Source organism: Pantherophis guttatus, chromosome 4 (genome assembly GCF_059756535.1).
Source record: "Pantherophis guttatus breed Tessera chromosome 4, ASM5975653v1, whole genome shotgun sequence".
Lineage (NCBI taxonomy): Eukaryota > Metazoa > Chordata > Lepidosauria > Squamata > Colubridae > Pantherophis > Pantherophis guttatus.
The window spans coordinates 118,372,930-118,397,313 of record NC_142066.1 but is presented as its reverse complement, the minus strand read 5'-3'; the positions used below and the strand labels follow the sequence as shown (position 1 = coordinate 118,397,313).

Here is a 24,384-nt window from a genome sequence, read left to right as displayed (position 1 = left end):
AGAACCAGTCAAAAGTGTGAGGACCTGTCAGAAATGACTTTTTTCAGCCCTCTGAGTAGTCCCTATACACATAGCCATGCCCACCTGGTCACATGACCAGCTAGCCATGCCCACCCAGTCACATGACCTCCAAGCCACGCCCACAAAATAAGCCACGCCCACAGAACCGGTAGTAAAAAAAATTTAGAACCCACCCCTGGTTGGGGGTCACCACAACATGAGGAACTATATTAAAGGGTCGTGGCATTAGGAAGGTTGAGAACCACTGCTGTAGAGGATATGCCCTGAATTGTTTGAGTCCTTAGATTTCAGGTTATATTTTTTAAATATAAGGAATTAAAGAAATAGGATATTTTGTAAGCACTGGAACAGACAGGTAGATATATTGTCCGGAACAGACATATTTTCTGTTTAATATTTCTAGTTTTGTCCTATGGTCAGCAGATCTAACATGACACAGCTTCTGTGCTGGAAAATATTGTAGTAATGTATTTATGGGAAGTCATTATAAAGTTCCAATTAAGTTGAAATAAATTAATATATATGAATGATTGTGCATTATGAAACATATAACTGTAAAATTATGTAATCTAAATAATTCTTCATAATCTAATGGATTATAATGGACTGTTGTCATTGTCTCAGTGCTATAGAAAAAAAAAACACAGGATAACCAAGGCAATAATATTATTGGACCCGAACAGTGAGAACTCAAGATTTTCAGAAGTTGTTTAGCAGGTCATGTCTTCTCAACTATGCCAAGCCTTCAGATATTTCAGTCAAACTAGATACTTAGCCATGAAGAACTTGATTATGTTACCGATAAGTCATATCAGCAAAGTTTCAAGTTACTAAAAAATATTCCATATCTTAGAAAGTAAACAATGCTTTAGCTAGGTTACAACTAGCTTCATCCTTTATTTCTTAATTCATTTACCACAGGAAAAATCCAGTGATTATTAATTTGGGATACAATTTATGCATGTATACTTTTATATAAGTGCCATTGAATATGTAATATTTCCGTATGAAGTATAAAAGGCATCGGGTGGGGCAGAGATTTTGCTAAATCTTAAAACAAAATTTTACATGGTAGTTATGTAATACAGATAGTCCTTGAGTTATGAATGTAATGAAGCCTGCCCATTCCATTCCGAGGATTCATGGGAGTGAATCTCATACCTTGAACGAGATCCTTCGCTAATCAAATGTGAGTCTCATTATGTGCACATGAGGTATTTCAGGGTGAGGAAGGTGATGGAGAACCTACTGATGAAACAGGCCACCTGCCTAAAATCACCCAAGGCCTCCCTGACCCACCGAAATATCTCATGCTCCCCAAATTGCTTTTCCCCACCCAACCTGCCATGCTGGATCACTTACCTTGTGAAGATCTAGCAAGCAGTCTCCTCTCCAGCCTCATGCACCCCTCTGCAGTTCTGATCAAGCCTCCGCAGGACTCCCCTGGCCCATTGCTGGCCAAAATGGAGCTTCTGAGGGGAGGATCCGCCCCTCAGAAGCCCCGTTCAGGCATCCAGAGGCCCCCGGAAGCTCTATTTCGGTTGGCAGTGTGCTGGGCGAGGCCTCTGGGTGCCCGAATGGGGCTTCTGAGAGGCGGATCCTCCCCTCAGAAGCTCCATTTTGGCCAGCAATGTGCAGTACAAATTTTGCAGAGCTTCTGCAGATGGTTGTAAGGGTGAAAAAACTGCCGTGGTGCTGCAAGATTCATAGTTTTGGATCTTGTATGTAAACCCTTGGGGGCACTTTTCCCATAACTTCGAACATTCGCTAAGGGAACCTTTATAACCCGGAGATTACCTGTAATTTTTCACTTCTAACGATGGAGCAAAATGGGTCTACACCATTCTGTTCATTTTTTCTAATATGTTCATTCAGAATTTTGCTTTGCTTAAAGGAGGACAATATAACGACTGTGGTGTGATTGGTAGAACTTTTATTGTTCATGTAAAATGCCAAGCAGAAGTTTGGGGGGGTGGGAGGATACTGGCTCAGTGATAGATAGTCATACAGGCAAATCAGAATGCTGCTTATTATGAGCGCACAATTGGCAATCATAGCATTTCTGGAAATGGAAAAATTTGGCTGTGAAGAGAGATTAGTATTCACTTTCAATGTGGTTTGAGATGTATGGGACCAACTTCCATCAGCTCTAAGAATTCTCCACCAGGCAACATAGTTAAAATCTAGGAAAAATAACTGATTCCAGGTACAGACACAAGCAAAGTTATGAGTTAACATACATTTTATACAAAGAAAACCAGCAGTGCCACTGTATATTTTTATGCAATGAAAGTACATATTGCATACTTATCTGAGAAACAAATATTGAACCTAAAATGGATCTGAGGAATCAAAAGATTTAGATCCCTTGACTCTGGGACTAGAAGTGTGAATTTGACTAAAAATTAATAGGGGGCTTGACTAGCCTGGAATACTAAGATGCAATTGGTCTATTCTCATTCTTCAATAAAGATACTTTCTATAAGCTGGCTGTACAGGTTTTACAAGCAAATTAAATATTGTTGGAAGAAATGTCCATCTGGGTTCAGTTCCAAGTGGGAAAAAAGACAGTGGAAACGATATAAAATATTTAATACTTCACATAATTACAGCGGCTAGACTAGCGTTAGCACAACTCTGGAAAATAGATCGTTTGCCAACCGACCAGGAGCTAATACAAAATATATATATATGTGCAGAAATGGACGAATTAACTTTAGAGTTACAGGACAAGGAAGACTCAAAATACTTTACAATATGGAATAGATGGTACCAGTGGATAAACCAGAGGAGGGGGAATGGGTAAAGATGAAATTCAGAAGAAATCAATACAATTAAAAACAGCACTGTCAGATGGATAGAAAAGGAAATAAGTCACTGAGTGTATGTATATATGTATATATAAGAATAGAAATTAGTCAATAGACGAAGTTGTGTACTGTATATGTAAATTTGTTTTTGATTAAGAGAAACTTGTATGTTTTAAATGTTTTTTTAAAGAATGAATAAAGTTTTTTTTTTTTTTTAAAAAGAAAGACACTGGAAACATGGAGGCTGGAAAGATGGTCTAATGGTGGACAGGACCACATGGTTTGAGGTCCTGGGCACTCGAGCACATGAGAAAGAGAAAGAGAAAGAGAGAGAGAGAGAGAAAAACAGACAGACAGACAGACAGACAGACAGACACACAGAGAGATATTTATACCTCTCTTGGGCTTTGAACTTGCTTCCTGTTCCTGTGAAAGAAATGTATTCTGATTGGTTGTCAAACTCCCATGGGGCCATGAAGGGGTAACTTTGTAGGTTGTCTTGACTCTCAGGCTTGGTTGAATCTTGCTAGGTGATGTAATGAAGGGGCTTTGGGCAATTCCTATTATGGCTTTAATGGCTTTGCCCTGGTTTGGATTTTGAGTGAGGGCTAATCCTATCACCCTGGACCTGAAGGTCTTTTGTCTTGTAGGTAAACTGGTGCCAAAATATCTGCTAGGGCTGAGTTTCTGTGTTCTATTTCTCTTTTAGGGGAAATATTCTGCCTTTTTAATATTTCCTAGAATATTACATTCTTCTAGGAGGGGTGGGTGCTAACTTTCTACAATATTATACTCAGCAAAAAGCACTGATTCTAGTATCTTTTATGAGCCTTATGACACCAACAAGACAGAATGGTCTTGAGGAATGCCTTTTCCAACGAACATGGCATAAGTGGGCTAACTTGACTACCCAAGCCATTTTTCTTACACACATTTACATATACATATAGAAACTTCAGATGAATTGGCCTGCGTTTCACGGGTTTATGGCAGCTCTAATAGTGTACTAACGCGTCTTTTGGACTAGAGGTCCATCAATTCCGGCACGAGGTAGCATAAAGTTGATTGGTTAGGAATACGACGTCCCCAAATCATTGTCACCCGCATGCAGAAACTTCAACTCCCAGAATCCCAGGCAGCGGTAACAAAAGACGCCCTAAATTCTGTTGTTCTTAACACAGTAAAGAGGATGGTTTTGGAACAAATCATCAGGGGAGTACGCTTCCTAAATAGCTTTCTTCCACGGCGCCGTGTGGCTTAAAAGGCGTTCCTATCTCTTTCTTTCCTCCGGTTCCCAGGAGGGCAAAAGATCTGAAAGGATCAGGGTTGTGAGAAAAGGGAGGGCAGGGTGGTGGTGGTGCATCAATACATAAAGCAATAAATACTGAACTCTAGGAACCGGTGGAAGAGAGATGCGCCAGGGCAGCCCCTCATGCTTTACGCCCCATCACTTTCGCCACCCTGGGCTCCTCCAATCAGCCACTGTCTCCTACCACCAGCCTTGGGCACTTTTCCAGGCCTTTTTCCTCGACTCACCTTAGCGCAACCGCGGGCTATGACGAAACCTCGGCAACTCCGCCTCTTGCCGGCGATCACGTGGATGCAAAGTCCTCATCTACGCCTAGATTCGGTCAGCTGTTGCTGCATTTGTCGGCTTTGTGGTGGCGCGCGAGGAGCTCGAGACTCGTGCTGATTGCTGCTTTTTGCCCGATCCTCTCGCTCCTGCGGAGCCGCGGTAGTCTGGTAAGTAATTTGAGGCTGGAAAGAGAGGAAGGGCGAAAAGAAACGTGGTGAAAATCGCCTTTCCTATAACGAGGTTGCCCTTGCCGTAGGGTGGCACGACGATTAAATTCCTGTACTGCAGTTGTCTTTCAAATGGGTTAGATTTGAAGCCCCATTATCCCCAGACACCGCTGGGTGGGAGTTGTGAAATCCCAAACCCTTTCAAGAAGGCAACCGGTTCAGAGAGGAAGCTGATAGAGACCCTCCGCTCTTTCTTCCCGGCATGAAGTCAGTCTTCCGTGTTTTTAAATTTGATTTAATTCCGCCGCTTCACTCTGATTGCGCTTTGATAGTGATTGGCATCACCAAAGTGGTTTAATAGAGGAATTTCCGTTCCATCGTTATCTTTGCCGCCCTGAAAGATTCGCTCCGAAAGTACGGCGCATAGAATGCTGGTCAAATAAACACTGGAACCCGAACGGGTCCAAAATTAAATCTTGTACTATAGTTTTATTTCCTGGTTTCTGATGCTTATGCCGAGGGTGAAAAGATTAGTCAAAGAGAATAATGATTATAATAACAGGGAGCAGTATGATTTCCTCTGCTCCTCCTGGCTGCATCTGTTTGGAAGGACGTCACTATGATTCATTCCTCCTGTATTATTATAATGCTGACTTTAAGAAATAAGGAGGCAAATTTATCAAAGCAGGGGTAGACTTAGGGTGTCCCACCTCTCCCCACTCCTCCGAATTTCGCATTCGTGAAAAACATATTGGAAACCATATAAAAATGCTATCCTGGGAGTCTGATGCATTTAATTTTTACTGAATAAGTTTAACCTCAGTGCTGCAAGACAGACCATTTCTTCCACCTTTCATACTGTATAGATTTGTGTAAAATATAGGCAAATTTATTCTGCGATGGGATCAAAACTAAAAAAGCCCTTTGAAAGTAATTATCTTTTAAAATGTGTTGTAAAAAAAAAGAAAAGGGTAATCTGATATAAATAAATATACAGATTTAAAACCCATCCAATTGTTAAGAGAGAGATGTTGGCTTTGCAGAACCAGTTTAAATTAATCTTTTTGAGTGAATAGAAATAAGCTTGTACTATTTGGAGATAAAATAGCCTTTCTCAAAGTATGAACTAAGCAAGGAACAGAAATCAAATAATAAGAAAATTGCTGAAGACAATGGGATGACCTGCTTACTGCAAAGAAAAGTCTATGTATATATTCAAACTTGGAACATGGGCTGCACAGCAGAGCTAAACTCGTTGCCTCTATCTCTGATTTCCATGTGTATAGCTAAATTTCTGGTATGAGTCAAACAGGTTCATTTGAAATAAGAGTAGAATAGAATAGAGCAGAGCTGGAAGGGACCTTGGAGATCTTCTAGTCCATTTAAGAAAGTTTTTTTCTTTAAAAAAAAATGAACATATGAAGAGAACACTCAATCCTTAGTTGAATTCTCCAGAACTCTTCATCATGCAAGAGATTTGGATAACTTGTACATTATTAAAATCATCTATTTTTTAAAAAAAAAACCTATATTTAAAAATTATCGTTAAAATTGCTCCTAATGTTCCATGTTTGTGAAGGATTTTTGTATTTTTTTTACAATAAATTAATGTATGAAATGGATAGGTACAATTGTCTTGCCACTCCCCAGTATTGTGTATTTTATATTATTGCTTTCAGTGAGAAGAGCTCACCACAATTCCTTTGTGCCTTTGCGTCATTGTCCATTCTTGAAAAGTCCAGCATTAGTCCCTGTTGTTTTCTCACTAGAATTTGGAAGGGGATTGCCTTTGCTTGCTTCCTAGATTGAAAGAGTGGCCCAAGGTTATCTCATTGGCATTGTGCCTCAGGTGGGATTAATATTTATGATCACCAGATTTGTGGCCCAGAATCTTAACTGCTACACCAAACATACTCAGAATTATTTCAGGCAAACTGGTAGAATTGTATGTGTATAAATTAATATACATCCTTACACATCTGTGCTGCCTGTATTATATAAATATCAGAGATTCATATTTAATAACTACTTTATTTATTAATTCAATTTGTATACTGCCCGTCTCTGAAGACTCAGGGCAGCTCAACTTTAATAGTTATTATAAGTAATAACTATTATTACTTTAATAATAGTTGAAAAGCATTGTTGCTAGTGCCATTCAACCACAATCTTATCTAATGATAAGTGTCAGTCCTGTGTGGTAGGTAAGATATTCCTAGTGTTCTTAGTGTTGTAGGGTAGAGTAACAGAATCTTGAATCACCCTTTTTAGAGTTTATCTTCACTCCATCTTAAACAAATCCTCATCTTATTTTGTTGAGTATAAGTTTCTTTCTTCCATTTTGCTTTTTCCCAAGTCCCAGTAATCTTTTCAGAGATAACCCTATTAATAGTTTACTCATTCCTTTTCCATTCCCAATGGAACTGGGTATTTGGAAACTAGATAAAGGGTCTGAAGAAAAGAAGCTAAGGCAGGAGAACAAAAAGTGTGGTCTATTGGTACCCTGTTTGATGACCCAAAATCCTTCCTATAGTAGGTGGAACCATGATTTCAGCCTGGCATTTAGGGGGTTTGGGGGAATCTTAAGAGCAACACAGGTGCCTTAAAATTTGCAGAGGTTTAAGATGCCCATTTGATCCATTAAAATACCAGCTGAACCCCCACCCTATAAAAATGAACTTTCCTTTGGAATAGGACCCTTGATATGCTGTGCAATCTCTTGTGACCTCAAGGCAACCTGACTTAAAATATGTGATTAGATTTAATACAGATATTCTGATGAACACACCTAGATTCCTCTTATGCTATGACAGTTAAAGGTAAATTCAACAGACTGGCCAAATACCATTTGATGTACTTAGCAATAAACTAAAGTTCTGTTTCTAGATACAAGGGATTGTCCAAAGGTTAAGCAAAGCAACTTTAGCATCTTGTGTAACTGAACATTCCATACTGACGAATGTTTACAAAGGAATATTAATAGAGGTGATAAGTACAATACAACTTGTTAGTCTTACACGACAGGATTCAATTACTTGAGAATAGAATACATTTGGTGGCACTAGACCAGTTTGGTCTAGTAGTTAAGGCACCGAGGTAGAAACCAGGAGACTACGTTCTAGTACCACTTTATTCAGAAAAGCCAGCTGGGTGACTTTTGGCCAGTCACTCTCTGTCAACCCAACCCATCTCACAGTGTTTTGTTGTGTGGAAAATAGGAGGAGGAAGAAGTATTAGATATGTTTAGCATCTTGAGTTATTTATAAAAATAATATAGATGGGATAATAAATTACATCCTACCCACCTATATTTAACTGATATCTTTTATATTACATCTCTTCAATTTAAAAAACAAAAACAAAAAACAAACAGCCAGTAAATCATATTTCAACAATTCCACTGCCTACTTCAGCTGTGAAGCCAGTGTGTACTTATCTTCAGGAATAAAACTAGAAAAATAATATTTTTGAAGTTTTTCAGGAAAAAAAAAGGTTTTTCAAAATTCTCCATTAGTTTTTTTGGACAGAAAAATTGAGTAGATAATGTGTCTATATTTCTTGAGAGGAAGGAAACATTCTCAATTTCTCAAGAAGTATTGCTATTGAAAGAGCTCAGCAAAAAAACTTTTTCTTTGGAATTGATTGAAGGGTAGGAAACTAGAGAGCCTTCAGGTTGCTGAAGAAACGATTATATGAAGAAAGCTAAGACATCCACATTCACCTATCTGCCATCTTGATATGAAATAGAATAGTTTGTTTATTAATCAAATTCATATGGCTGCCCATCTCATTGAAAGTGTGTACCATACATCAGTCAAGTAAAACAGTAAATAATAAAACAATTATTCTCTAAAATCATAATAAAATAATTATTAAAAGAGCATTAAAAGCTATAAAAGCAGAACTATAGTAAAAAAAGAAAATGATAGATGGAGAGATGTTAATAATAGAGCCATTTCATGACTTCATGTAGCTCCTGAAATCCACTGGCTTCAGTGGTGGGTTGCTCCCAGTTCGCACTGGTTCGGAAGAACCGGTAGTAAAAATTTGAAGTAGTTCGGCGAACCGGTAATAACATTGGCTAGCCACGTCCCCGAACCAGTCCCCGGCCTGGTTGCCGCTCGCTTACCCCGCCCACCTTATCAGAGCCTTTTTTTTTTTTTTTACTTTTAAAAGCATTTTTTCTACAACCTCTTCAACCGAAGAGGTTGTAAAAAAAAAAAAGCCTTTAAAATCCTCTGGTGATCCCAGCTGAGTTGCCTGATTGTCAGAGGCTTTTAAAAGCATTTTTTTCTGCAACCTCTTAAGGTTGTAGAAAAAATGCTTTTAAAAGAAAAAAAAAAGTTGGCCATACCTACCCAGTCACATTAACCCACCCCTACCAAGCCACGCCCACAAAATAAGCCACGCCCACAGAACCAGTAGTAAAAAATTTTTAGAACCCACCCCTGACTGGCTTGTTCCCGTAACCAAGTCTTGAGAGACCTTTAAAATTCAGAGGTGATGCTGCTAACCTTATCTCTGGGGCGAGAAGATTCTACAATCCAGGCAATGTAGACCTCATCACTCCTGAGCAGAAAGGTCTGACCCTGGGGCCCGCCAAATGTAGCTCCCTAGTTAAATGATTGGTGGTAAGTCAAGGACTACCTGTAGCAAATTTCTTTTCATCAGATGAGATAAATGATAAAAAGCAGTGCAGGAGGTTTTTCTTCTGCCTGGCATTACAAAAAAGTAAGATTAGTTCAAATGTTCTTAAAAAATGAAACTATTGCTGTATGATTGGTTATTTAATTTGTGGATTTTGTATTCTGTTTCTAGATACAGGGCCTAGTGATGGAGGGATTTTCTATGATACAGTATGTGCCACTAACTTCTATTCTATACATTTTTACATGGTAGCTTTTATTTCTATATGCTTTGCCTTAAACTATACTTTACCTTGCTCTGTATACATCAAAGCATCAAAATGCCTTGGGTCATGGCTGCCAATGCATCTCATAATTAAAAAACTCTCAGCATCTCCATATCACAGGACCACAAATCTTACTGGTCTACAATTAGCAAATTGTAATTCAGCATACATAGGGAGTGTCAGGTTGTGGCAAAACAGTACTGATAATCAAGAGAGATGCAGTTGAGGCATTTATGCTAATTTATAATCTTCTTTAAACTGAGTGTGTTCAAAGCAGAGACTTGATAGCATCTGCCAAAGGAGTTAGAAGTCACATTTTCTATGGCCCCTTTGTACATTATAGGAATTCTGTAACTGTTTCTAACTATTTTGTCCAAGAAGACAGTCTGTGATTGGATTTTACATAGCATGTTAGGTTAAGCTAAAGTAGTTTATATACTTATTCATTGTTTAGTGTATGATAAAATCCAGGTATTGGCTTATCATGTTGTGTAGACTTCTGTGGGCATAATGTGTCATGTTAATACAGGTATCAGGTTTTAATAATTCAGATTTAAGGGTTAGGATAATCTGTAAACCAAGCATTTCTGTGTTATAGGAGAGAATTCAGGGTTGGTGTCCGTTTAGTGGCATTCTGAGTTTGTAATTGTTGAATATTTTATGGATTTATTCTATCCCTATTAATAAGACAAAAAACGCCTCTTACGTTGAGTGTTAATACTTGATTCATATTTCATTAGGCAATGTACAAATTTTTCATCTTTTATCATTTTATTCTTATCAAAATCCACGACATAAAAATAAAAAATACATTTTTAATGCAATATTTTAGCAGACAACTAAAATGTCAAAAAAGATCTTCAAGTTTCTGAATTCCCTAAAAGTAGGCAAATATCTTTGTTTCTCCTGAAAGGTAGACTGAAAGCTCCACAATTTATTGGAGACTTGAATCCAAAATTCTTTGGTCCTATTTTGACATTGTAATCACTATTTAACATTAACTCTCCTAGCTCGGAAAAACTGCAGTTGCATGCCTCTCCCATTTCAGTCATTGAAATAAATCAGTTCCATTGGTGTTTCAGTCACATTTTTTCAATGGTTAACTAAGTGAATCAACATTCATATGAAATTGTCAAGTTCATCTATACATGCTTTGTTTGATTAGTTTGTTTCTTTCTGAACTTAGGTTTAAAAAGAATAAAATTTCTTTTTTTATTTACATTGCTATTTCTTTTGTTCTCAAGATCTCTGTTTTACATGTGACATCACAGATTTTCCTGGATGTTTATTATTTTTCACCTTGAAAATTGGCAAATACCTTAATCATTGGATGTAAATATGCTCCATTTGGTTATCCAAATATGTGTTGTAACTTGTCCCTGTGTTTCCTCTCTCCCTGAAGGTTCACTGTATTCCCTGATTTGTCAATCTGTGTTGGACTAGAGCTTTTTGCAACAAATGTGACAGCTTGAGAAAGATTGGCTCATAGACAACTCATATAGAGTTGTGAGCAGTTTGACAGTGGAAACAAGGTGACTCAAGCTGATCTTGGTTCCATATTAGAGACCTTAAGTTCTGCCACTTAAATCTCTTTGAAATCAGTGGTATTTTAGACCAGGGTGGATTTGATTTAAATCGAGTTGATTTAAATCACAATTTAAATCATGATTTAAATCACTAGTAGAAAGGCTGATTTAAATCAACTTGATTTAAATCATAATTTTTAAAGAGCAACTATCATCTCTGCTACTCCTTTGACCCATTGTTGACTCACCGATAGTCCCAGTGTTGCAGAATATACAGCCTCATGCTACATAACTAAGCTCCATTTCATGCTGAATAAACTAAATTATTTATGTATCTTAAATAGAAAACTGTCTTACGATAGATTTTTACCCCAAAAGTTTTTTATTAAAATAAATTCGATTTAAATAAAAAAAATCCGATTTAAATAAAAAAAATCTGATTTTTTATATTTTTTTTAAAAAATCATTGATTTTTATTCCTGTTTTAGTCAATATAAATTGTCTTGTAAATAGTACTTGAATCTGAGAGAGGGAAAGGCAAGGCTTCAGTGAAACTCATAAACTTCTATCCTAATTCCTCTCAATTCTTTCCAAATCATTCATTATTTTAGCCTCTAAATACTATGCCAAAGAATGCATAAAGAAAAAGAGAACACCAGATCTATTTTAGCTCCCCTTCTCCTATTGTTTGTTTACACAGGTATAACATTTCAGTCTAGATGGAGACTGGATTATTTTACTCAGGTGAGCAAGTAGCTTTACAGTGGAGTTAGCCCTTCATGAATGTATGTAATGAGCCAATTTATAGCCCCTTTCAGGAGCTTTGAACTACTGGCAGGAGATAATGAGGCCATTACAAACATCTGACAGATTGATTCACCTGAATTCTTTGCAATTTAAGTGCTGAAACTATATAGAAATATGGCTAAATAAATAATGTCATATTATTGCATTTTACAGATTCTATTTTTTTCAGTTTTGTAATAGTAGTATAGTTTTATTCATAGCATGTACAGCTTTAATCTTTTACACTATTGCAATAGTAGATTTGTTATTTTATTTATTGGATTTCAATGCTAATCCACTCCCACCCCCCAAAATGAATCCAAGTGTCATACATTATTTAAAAGAATACATAATTCAACAGAGTCATGATTGTCTGGATGAAATTATATAAATGATATGGCAACAACAGATCTGAGAACAGACCTAGATCTTTCTTAAGAGCTTCCTGGAATATTTGGAGAATGGGAATCATTCATGTCTCTGGACAGATGCTATTTCAGAGTGCAGGGATGGAGAAGAGTCAAGATGGCATAGAAAAGCCACCTGTAGGCCATAAGACTCCATCCCATTAACAGGCACTATTTTTGAAGCAGTTGCAATTAATTGTAACTGCTCCGACAATTGGGGCTGCTGCTACCATGAAACCACGTGGCCTGGGGATGGAACTGTTCCTGGCTACCTGCAGGAATGCTGAGGGGTGAAGCAGCCTTGTCTCCTTCTCCAACACAAGCTCTGGGGATCTTCCAAAGATAAGTGCAAGATAAAGGTAGGGAGAAGAGTGTAGGGCCCAATGGGATGGAAAACTAACCTTCAGTGACCTAGTGTGTATATGTGTGTGTATGGGGGGGGGAGGGGGGAAATAGGCTTAAGGATTGCAAAGACCCTGATGTATAAGAAGAGAAGCCCAGGTTGCCTCAGGGAATGGGCACGATCTGTGGCAGGTAAGCCTGGCCAGAGGTAGGCATCTCAGAGCGTCCCTATCCCACAGATACCCCACGTTCTACTTAACAACCTGTGTATTTCCCCTAAATAAGACCGGGTCTTATTGTCTTTTAGGTTTGAAAATAAGCACTTGTGCTTATTTTCGGGAAGGTCTTATTTGTTTTTCCCATGTACCGGGAGGCGGGGTGGTGGTGGCAAACTGCCCCTCATGCCTTGTGCAGACCTTTTTTTCAGTACCGTTGTAACTCAAATGGTCACTAAATAAACTGTTGTAAGTCAAGGACTACCTTTACTATTTTGCTTCCTTGTCTTTCTATTTCTATTTTGTTATCTTCTCCAGTTCTTTCTCTCCTATTCTTCTGTATCCAGGTACTGTTATGTCTACTATCCAGACTTTTTTGTTTTTTTTCATGGACATTTGTTAAGTCTGAGGTGTTATGTGGCAGGTGCCTGTCTGTTTGATTTCTAAAGTCTAAGAGCCCTTCGGGTTCTTCATTTTCTATTACTTTCTCCATTTTATGGTCCTATCAGTTCTTGCTTTCAGGCAAATGCAGATCTTTCCATGCACCATTGTTGCAACTTCGTCATGCCATTCTTTCTAATAATTTTTTTTGTAGCAGCTAGCCAGTCTATTATTATTAAATTTATTTGCTGCCCATTTTGCGCTTTGAGGTGACTTTGAAGCAATATCTGCGTTTATTGTAAAGTTTGTCTGCCTTGTAGTATTTTCATTTCTTAATACTGATTTCTCCCTTAAACTTTTTCTTAGCCTAATGTCTTTGAACTCTACATGGGGATAAGAAGTTCAAAGTAGTGATTGGCTACACCACAGCACTTTCCTTGGAAACATCTCTACCTGTCCCCCTCAACATGCATGCAGACACACATGGCAAGTCACATGGCAAGTTTATAGATACATCAATTCACATATTATGCATTTACTGGAGAGTAAACTGATGAGGGCACTCCCTAGTGCCTCTAGGGTGAGGCTGTAGAGGCACTAGGGCGTGCCTTCATCAGTTTACTCTTCACTAAATGCATACTATGTGACTTGTCATATCTATAAGTTTGATAACTTGATAAACTTGGCCAGGGACCAAATACCTCAAAGCACCTACATAGTCTCAATTTTTCAAATATGCTACAAACCAGAAGAAGCTAAAGGCCATAATGCATCTGCAATATTGCATCTGCAATATTGCTGAGCACATTGTAAGCCGCCCTGAGTCTTCGGAGAAGGGCGGCATATAAATCAAATTTAAAAAAAAATAGTCTTAGTTCTCACCAATAGATTTATTGACAACTTTTCTTTGCAATTGATACGCTTAAATTTCAGTTTGCAATGTGACATTCACATTTGGTCCGATCCAGGGGGGGAACTGGAACTCTGTGTTCATAGAAATCAAGAACAGATTTAGAAAAAAAATATTTGGAGAAGATCCCTGTAACAGTTCAATGTAGATTAAGTCAATGGAGCCCCTCTCCCTCATAAGTCAGTGCAAATTCACAGCCTAGAGATATTACTATGTTGATCCATAATATATCATTTTAATGGAATGGAACAATTTATTTGGCCAAGTGTGATTAGACGCAGAGGAAGTTTATCTCCACTGCAGAAGCTGACAGTGTATGTGCAAAGTAATAGAGTAATCATCATTGTAATAATATCAATAAGAAGGGATAGTAAAGACGATGAGGAGGATCTAATAATGTTATAGCCATACAGCATGGGTAAATGTACATAGACATTAGACAGTGCTGTGAGAATTAGGTATTCAGAGCTGTGATGGGATGGGGGAAGAAACTGTCCCTATGTCTAGTTTTGGCATGCAGTGCCCTATAGCAGCATCTCGAGGGAAGGAGCTGAAACAGTTTATATCCTGGATATGAGGGGTCTGTAGATATTTTCTCAACCCCAAAATACCTCTTAATTATGAATGCCTCTTTACCTTTAACATTGTCCAACCATCAGAAATAATTAAAAAACAAACAAACAGGGATTGCAAAGTAACATAACTAAGATATTTGTCATTTTACTGTTAGTCTTTCATACATTGCACAATGAGGTACATACTCATCTGAAAGATAGCTAAGTGCATGGCTAGCACGTGTCTACCTGCTTTCATTTCTGTTGGTTTACAAAATATTGTTTTGATATTTATTTTCTACTTTATGAATTATGAAACGGCCTAATGATGAGTGGATATAGAAACACAGCAATTCGATATAATTTACCTACTTAAAATGTTTTATTTGTTCTCCTTTGAAACTTATCTTATTTTGAGGTTCTACTTCCTTAGTCCTTGCATAAGCACAACATAAATTAGTGTTTCTCTGGCTAACTACCAAAAGAATGTGAAAATGCTGTTTGCTATTGTCACATGAATGTATGATGTTGGAATTACGTCAACATCATTCTTTTGGTACCTCTTGGATTGAATGGATAGAATCTAAGGAGAAATTAAATAACTTTCATCCATAAATATTTTTATATTTCCAAAACAATGTTCAGAAATGTTTTAACAATTGCTTGTCTAACAAAAAGAAATTCTTAGTATTTTTAGTCCTAAACACCACATTGCATGAGTATATCCTCTTTGAATATTTTTCAGATAGGAAGTACAGAATTCATTGGCAATAGCCCTGCTTATTGAAACATATTCATTCCTTCCTTATTCAATAGCATAAACTAAGAATGAAAACTAAAAAAATGAGAAGCATATAAAATAATTTGTTTAAATTAACTTAAAATTACAATTGTTTAAAATTATGAATTTTAAACTAGAATTATGATTGAATGAAGGTAATTCAACTTGAAACTCACTGGGCAGTGTATAGTTAAAATCAGCATTATTCCTCAAAACAATGGAATTTTCCCTTTTATGCCTTTTTGCTAGGGATATAAAAGAGTCACATTGGGTCCTTTGCTTTATATATTGGAACATTGTTTCTCAACCTTGGAAACTTTTAGATGCATGGACTTCAAATTTGTCAGATATTGCCGCATATGATGCACCAGAGACTAGAAGGGGTTAAGTCTTTACAGACATCACATGTGACTATATCAGCCAATGAACTCTCTTATTGGACTCTTACCTAGAAACCACTTGGATATCTTCCCCTTTTTCTCTCTCTCTCATCTATCTCTCAGCGAGACAACACATGAACTTCTCTCTCCTCTCAACATCTGAGTCATACAGTTAGGGTAAAAATGTAACAGGACACCCTGTTCATTATTGTATGCATGTATATATTTGTAAATAATAAAAACAACCTTTTGAACCTGAAGCTGTATGGACTCTTACCTAGAAACCACTTGGATATCTTCCCCTGTTTTTCTCTCTCTCTCATCTATCTCTCAGAGAGACAACACGTGAACTTCTCTCTCCTCTCAACATCTGAGTCATACAGTTAGAGTAAAAATGTAACAGGACACCCTGTTCATTATCGTATGCATGTATATATTTGTAAATAATAAAAACAACCTTTTGAACCTGAAACTGTATTGACCAAATAACTTCCTCATAGAACCAAATGAGCACGACCATCAATATATATCTGATAAAATTTGCCCTGCTACCTGGGTAAGTCTGGGAGTTGAAGTCTATACATCTGAAAATTGCCAAGTTTAGGAAATTGTCAGCTTTAAATGATGTTTTTCAGTGCCACAGTAAGTTTTGTTTAGTAACGTTGAATGGTTACTAAACAAATGATTATAAGCCAAGAATTATCTGTATTTATAGCACCAGAAAAAATATGACTCCAGTCAACTGAGTGAACCCCAAAAAGTAGGGTAAGCCCAAACTAGGAAAGATTTTTGAAACAGTTATAAGAAGTTGGGGAAAAGGTAACTCTTATAGCCTCCCCCACCACACACATTCTTTCCTGCCCTTCAAAATCCTAACTCCAATGCTGAAATAATTATCAAATGGAAATTAATGTTTATATTTAAACTCATTGGACAGGTGGATATTGCAAGAAATAAGAAAGCACACTATGGGAACTATACATTAAAAGGAATGTGCTAGCACCAGCTGTTTACCTAGTACTTAAGAGGCAAGCAAAAGCTTTTAGGATGAAATTGATTAGGGTCTTGTCGGTTTCACATAGTAGCTGTGAATGGGCCAAACTTTCTAACCCACAAGTTAAGGTACTAGCTGATTTTGTTAACTTGCAGCTTTTTAGGAATCAGTTCTGAGGTGAAGAAAAGCAGCTCAGAAAGATATGTTTAGGCAATCTCTCCACTCTGGGAGGAGGAAAAAAAAGGGGGGGGGAAGCAGGCCAGAAGGTCATACAGAAATACAGTAGTTGTCTAACCAATATAAAATCTAATTTTACCATTCAGCATTAAACTATTATCAATCACATTGCTCCTGTTCGTGATATCTGTTGTGGTTGAACGTAGCATTACATGAGAATTGGGAAGTCATGTTAAGATTGTAAGTAAAGACAAAGTAAAGACAGTATGAAACCATGGTTTGTTTTGGACTTTTTCTGTTCTGTCCATGGTTTTGCCATGATATGTGGACCAAAATTAAGACCAACTTAAGCTGTGTGTTGCATGTTCAGTTTTCCATCTCATGGGTATAAATGTGGGTTTCTTTATAGGTCCATGAGCTGTTAGGAACTGGGCCACATAGCTGGAGAAGGCAAGCCAGTGAAACTAAAACTCCTCTCTTGTTCCGTAGAAACATTGTCTTCCAGAAAACTGATCCCTGGTGCCAAAAAGGGACCGCTGCTATATAGAACCAAACAAGCTCTTGGTAAAATATGCTTTCCACAACCTATTTGAGATGATACAAGAACCTACTTTGGCCGTCATGCAATTACTGCCCCATCCCCAATGGAACAAAATAGTAAATGCTGGCTGGATAGCTATCATGAAATAGATATCAGAAGATTTTGGAGGGGGACTAGCAACAATTTTCCAAGTTACTTTGTGTAGTACTCATGATACTTAGTGTGTCACAAGATACAATGAATAAGTCCAGCAGGCTCGTGTCTCATGATCATTATTGTACCAGCCTGCTGGAAACTTCATGTACAATGGCATTAATAATTTTTGCTTTATGGTGATAAAGCATTTCTTGTTCTAGTACCTGTGTTTTATTTTAAAACTCTGCTTGCTTATGCTCTTAATTCAGTTCCTGAACATTTTGTTTACTTCTGCACTCAGCTGAAAACTGGCTGGGATGTGTTTTTAATCTTTTCAGTACTAAGGACTAAGCAAACATAATTAAGCTGCATTTGCAAAGAATGTGATTGAACACTTCTGCAAAAAGCTCTTGCTTTCACTAAGTGTAGAAGACGTGGTTAGAATGTACTTTCCATGTACAAGATCCTATGTCTGAACAGTGGCATTTTCAGGAGGGCTACAAAAAACCCAGTCTGGAAGAACCATTCTGATAGATAGGCCAAGGATCAGTCTAGATATACAATGCTACCTAGATAGAAAATACCTTGCTATTGAAAAACAGCAAATCAGTATTTGTTATAGTTATTTTTGGGGCAATCTTCAGAAAGATTAAATCACTCATAACTGATTAGTACTGAGATGGTACTTGGTTAGGACATATAAAAAAAGATGTGATGTCTTGGAGATATATACTTGGCTGGTGAAGACAGCAGGTCTGTTATACTCACTGTACCATTTTGAAGCTGTTCTGGCTAGTCAGGGAGTTAATATAGTTCATTACAAAGTGGCTTGGAAGTTTCCATAGCTTCTTCACCATAGATAAGGGAGCAACAACTGCTTAAAGGGCATTCTGGACAGTGTTTCTCAAACTTGAGCAGTTTTAAGATGTGTGGACATAACTTCCAGAATTCCTCAGCCAGCATGTGGTTAATTGAAGCATGAAGTGATGTTTGGCCAGAAATTTGGGCCAATGAAATAATAAACATGCCAATATTTTCTAATGTTTACAAGTGTTGGATAACCAACATTTGTTGTCTTCTATCCAAGAGCAGATATCTTCGATTGCAGTAAGAGGGTGGCATAGCATACCTCTTTCTTTTTTATTGCCCACGGTTAATGTAATTTTTGATTCATTTTGATGTATTACTTCCCACCATGATTTGGAGACAAACTAGTGTGCATGGTGGAGCATATAAATTCAGCCTAATATCTCAAGAAAACAATGTAAGCATGTGGCTGTTTGGGTGTTTTTATCTGTGTTCCCTGAGTGTTCCCAGTGCAAAGAAAGGGAAATGTTAAGGGAAACTCCATTCCTGTTTGCTCTGATAGAGGTTGACTGTACACTATATATTTTGACTGCAAGAAAGAGAGAGGAATCTCATTTTTGAATAAGGGCTACAAAGATATCATATTCATTTAAAGTCTGTCTTTTTAATAAAAATTTTTCTGCCCATGAACTATGCACCAGTTTTTGTACAATTAGATGTATGCTAAAAATATATTTTCCCCTTGGAATTTAAGAGTACATAATAGTATTTTTGAGCTATCTTCAGAAAATGTCATATCATTAGTACGACTTTCTATTATATTCTATTGTTTTACATGTTTATTATTTCATTTTGTTGATTTTTTTTCAACAGGTGTGTATTGCATGATATATGGCAGGGAGATATTTAAAATACCTAATAATCCAGCACGGGGAGTAACAGTGCTTTTAATTTTTGTTTATTACATTAATTTTTTTCCAAAATGCTTTGGGCAGTGTACTTCATCTTTACAATAACCATATGAAATAGGAGAAAAGGTAACTGGGACAAAGCCATTTAGAGAGAGAGCTTCATGGCAATATGGGATTCAACAGTTATCTTTTCATTTTACTTCTCTGACCAGTCCAGAGTACAGAATTGGCAAAATACCCTTCTTGATGATAGTGTATTTCTGAAGAGAGAGCTAGTTTGATATAGTAGCTATCACCAGGCTACAAATTAGTAAACCCTGAATTCTAGTTCCACTTTAGACACAAAGCCAGCTTGATGACCTTGTGCCAGTCAGTCTTTCTCAGCTCCAAGAAGCAGCCAATGACAAACTACTTCCAAAATCATGCCAAGAAAACTGCAAACATTTAAAAAGTGATCCAATTCCTTCAGTTGTGTTTAACCAGGATTTACTACTTTTTATGTTTTAGATTACATACGGCTTTGAAGATGACCCCAAAGCATGAAAAACAGGTAAGCACTACAATGTTACATTTTAAAAGTACAGCACTAAACTGGTTTTTGCCTCAGTGAAAGTGGAAATGTGCCCAACTGCTATGAATGAACCTTGCAATTCAATTTCCCCTTTTCAGATATTTTTGGTAGCATCTTAGGACATGAAGAAGATTGTGTAACTGCTACTCTGAAGAAATGGCAAAATATGAAATGCTTAGAGCCATACAGCTTTTGAAAGTATGGTTGCAATCAGAGGAAATTTCACTGACACTTTCTGTTTCTTAAGGTTTGAAAGCAAAGAAAAGCTAGACACCTCTGCCATGTATATTTCTTTAAAATATACTTTTTAAACTTTCTTAAAGTAAGTTTTCCCCAAGTAAAATTTCTGACCTAATAGTGAGTAGAGAGATTAGAGGGGTTTTGGCAAAATTTCTCTGTTTCCATCAGTGGGGTCCTGACAATTTTACTTGGCAGCAGGGACAATACTAGTCTACTAAGTCGAGCATCTCATTTTAATTTTCCACAGGATCCTGGTAGATTATACAGAAATATTTTTCTTGTAGGTGAACAATTATAGTGTTTTTGCCCTGTTGCTATTACTTTTCTTAGCCATTTTTCCCTTAGAAAACATAGCTTCTATTTGTACAATTGTGGTTTGAATATTAAATAACTTTGCTAAATATACACACAAACACAATCACCTCTTCTTTCCTTTACAACAATATAGTAAAAATTAAAACGAAGGGGTCTATCCATCGAATTGGTGTTGTAATGTTCATAGTTTGAGAACCATGTACCTTACAAAGATTTGGTTATGAATCGGAACAGGGATGATATTTTCTGGGTGTTGTGCTTAGTGCAGTAAATATATGAATGAACTTTATTGAGACTTTCTCTCCTTTGGGCAATTTTTGTAACCCAGATTTCTGTCTTCCCTTCATGGTAAACCAGATTCAAAAAAACAATACCAGGTACATCAGTACTACTGTTATTATTATAAAATCTTGCAAATATGAATGTGCCTTCAAGCCAGCTGCTTACTTTGCCGGGGCCACTGGTTGCCATTCTCCTGGTACTTGAAGGCAAAGGTAGTGGTGGAGATGGCGAAAGGAAGTGGCTGCCTTGAGTGTGGTGAAGACAAGGGACAAGGGAGGTGAAAAGCAGAGCACGAAATGCTCTGGGTGCTTTGGGAGACCCAAGGCAGAACCAGATCTAGGCCATCCATTGCTTCCCCTTGGGACAAAGTTTCTCTTGCCTGCTTAACAACCCATGCCTTTGTTTAATGACTGTATTGGGGAGAGCAGAAATGGTAGATCATTAAGTGAGACAATCACATGGGTGCTTCACCTAACAACCATCTGACTTCAGTCAGTATGGGGAGGGGACTCCATTGCGGCCATAGGTTGAGGAATACCTGTAAAATTAAAATGTCTAATTAAACATAGTGTCCAATCTTTAAATGTATATTATATAAACCTTAAGACCAAATTTATTTTGACTTTTTGTTTTCCTTCCATCAGCATTAATCTTACCTAAAGGTTTCTTAGAGAACCAATTTGGTACAGTGGTTAAGGCATCAATGAAGCCATCTAGGTGAACCTGGGCTACTCACTTTCTGGCAGCCATGGGAAGGAGACAATGGCAAACCACTTCTGAAAAACCTTGCCAAGAAAACTGCGGTGTCCAGGCAGTCTCTGAGAATCAGATGTGATTGAACCGAATGGAAAAAAAAATACTATAGAGCTTGCAGGAATTGAGTGGCAAACAATGAATAATATTTCAGGAAGAAAACTGCTGAATTGTCAACATGTTTTGTAACTAACTGACATTTTTTCCATTGTTGCTTCCCCTCCCCTCTTTAGAGGTCTACTTCCCTTTGGAATCCTGATTAGACTGCTTCTTTCTTCAACCTGTCCCCTAATTCTTGGAGGGAGAGGAAAGACTGCTTAACTAACAGACCCAAAGCTGCAAGGCTACAGAATCTACCTTGGCTTGGATACCAATTAGTGATACATGCATATTCTCCTATTTGGGTTTGCGCTGTGGCTCAGCACTTGATGGCATTTTCTGGACTTATTCCATGTCCACATTAGACCTTGTTGTGTCGACAGTAATTTTTTTCTGCGCTCTTCTTTTCTTGGTTATACTGCAATTTGCTATACATTAAACAATTAATATACAAGACTTAGATTTAAAACTTTGGAATTGAACTTTTAAACAAATACCTTTTTAATCAGTAATTTAAACACTGTTTTTTAGCATCAGCAAAGGTATTTAGTATTTCTGGGTATTATGACAAGTTATCTGTAAAGAAATAATGACATTTGTTTTCATTTGTTCAGCAGTAATTATTGCCTGAAGGAGACTAACTGAAAATTACAAAAACTTTTATTTGTAAGAAATACATTTCCTGGTTGGAAATACACAGCATTATCTAACTTAGAATTTCCCCCTTGGCTAGTTGACAAGAAATTTCCCAGACCAACAAAGATGAGTCATTACTTTTCAAAGCAGTTGATTGGTGTTACATTTGTCTGGATGTTGTTTTTCCTCTTTCAGAATTATTACTAATACATATAATTTACAAAAACATTTCCAGTCAGTGGAGAAAAGAGCTTTGTTAAGGCTCTTTGTCTATTAATTGCTTTATTATGCTCTTGCAGGAATTTGTAACAGTATTAGTGCGAGATCCCAGGTTACAGAAGGAAGATTTTTGGCATTCCTATATAGATTATGAAATCTTCATTCATGTAAGTAGTTACACTGTTCTGTGAAAATGGTTTTTAAGTCATTTCTAATCTCTGAACTATATATGTGATAACTATTTGGAGGGTGGTCATGAACCACTAGCCATTCCAATTGTGGAATTTAAGAATTTTGAAATCTGATCTATACTTTTCTTAAAGTCTACAGGTTAGGGAAGGCTGACTTAGAAAATGAATAGAAGTTGAACCTTTAGAGTGGTTGACGGCAAAACAGTAGTTTTCCTAGTTTAAATTTATTTATTTATTATTTATTTATTGAATTGCCGCCTATCATTCCTGGCCAGCATATAAAAAGCTGACCCTACTTTTCAAGGATGGAAGCCTAAGTGCATCTTTGGTTTAAAATATTAAGAGGATTAGTGCTTTTTATTTTAGTTATTTTATTGCAATTTCTTGTTTGATTTTTGTGAACCGCCTAGAGTTTAGTTTCATGCAAGTTTAATAAATGATTATTGATTTCTGTGTTTTCCTTTCTTTTTTGCCTTACTGAATTATATTCTTGATTAGATTATGTTCTAATAACTCTAATAAAGAATTTTTAACTCTTCACACTGAAGTCAACATCTTTGCTCTTATTACAGGACTATCCTGCTTTAGTAACAAAACCTTGCAAATCTTGAATTGCCTTCAGGCCAGCTGCTTACTTTTGCCGGTTCCACTCTCTGCAGTCCTCCAGTGCTTGAGGTCAAACATAGCGGTGGAAATGGCAAAAGTGAATGGTTGGCTTGAGCGCGGTGAAGCAAAGTAGGTGGCAAGAAGCAGAGCACAAAATCCCTTAGAGCATGGGGGAAGCCTTAAGAGAGCCCAATAAGTCTCATAATATATTTAGATCTAGATCTAGAAATAGATTTAGTGCCATGGAAAGGCTGGGAAATTTTGTGTGTGTATGTATGTATGTATGTATGTGTGTGTGTGTGTCTGTCTGTCTGTCTGTCTGTCTGTCTGTCTGTCTATCTATCTATCTATCTATCTATCTATCTATCTATCTATCTATGGATTGAGAGTTATCCTTTGTCAAATGTAAGAAGCCTCTCACTGGCAGAGGAGTGGATAGAGATGGAACGAGAAAGCAACTTCAGTGGAAATTTTCTGCCAGGCTTTCACCCTTCACAACTTTCAGTTCCATTAGTAGAGAAAATATTACATAGGAAGAAAGAGTTAGAAAAGAACACTACTCTGTTGCCTTTCTCCATACACTTAAGATAATTGAAGTATTTAAATATGTATTTCAGAAATAGATATTTAAGCCATATTTTTAGCTTCAATCCTTTTCTTTAATCCTCCCCATTTTCATGAAACATTTTTTTTTTTTGTTAGTGGGGGACAGAATGTTCCCCATGCTTGTTAGGAAACACAGAATTAGTTTAGGAAATGAAGGTATGGAGCATTCATTAGCTAACCATTCAGATTGTCAAGATCTTGCATTGTCAGATTATTGTGTCATTAAACTCAACTAATGTATTGAACACGTTCTGTGTTTCTGTAGACAAATAGCATGTGTTTTACAAGAAAAACATCTTGCGTCCGACGCCGTTTCCGAGAATTTGTGTGGCTTAGACAGAAACTTCAAAGCAATGCTGTATTAATGTAAGTAATTTACAAAACACTAAAATAACTCAAGATTTATATAGCCATACTCACCCATGATAATCCTAACTATAATCTGGCACATTTCAATGAATAGGTAGAATCTTTTAGATTTTATATAATTTGCATAGCATGTGGTATGATCATTAGAAATTTCATCTCTTTGC

The 24,384-nt window shown here is 37.1% G+C and overlaps 1 protein-coding gene across 1 annotated transcript in view; it reads left to right on the top strand.

Moving 5' to 3' along the window:
- Positions 1–3,038: 3,038 nt before the first annotated feature.
- SNX10 (sorting nexin 10) overlaps positions 3,039–24,384 on the top strand; it is a 42,093-nt gene continuing 20,747 nt past the window's right edge. Inside the window, exons 1-4 of the mRNA XM_034402336.3 lie at positions 3,039–4,574; positions 19,841–19,883; positions 22,529–22,615; positions 24,117–24,217. Of these exons, the coding sequence (XP_034258227.1) occupies positions 19,860–19,883; positions 22,529–22,615; positions 24,117–24,217 (212 nt within the window). The 5' untranslated portion in view covers positions 3,039–4,574; positions 19,841–19,859. The remainder of the gene's footprint in view (positions 4,575–19,840; positions 19,884–22,528; positions 22,616–24,116; positions 24,218–24,384) is intronic.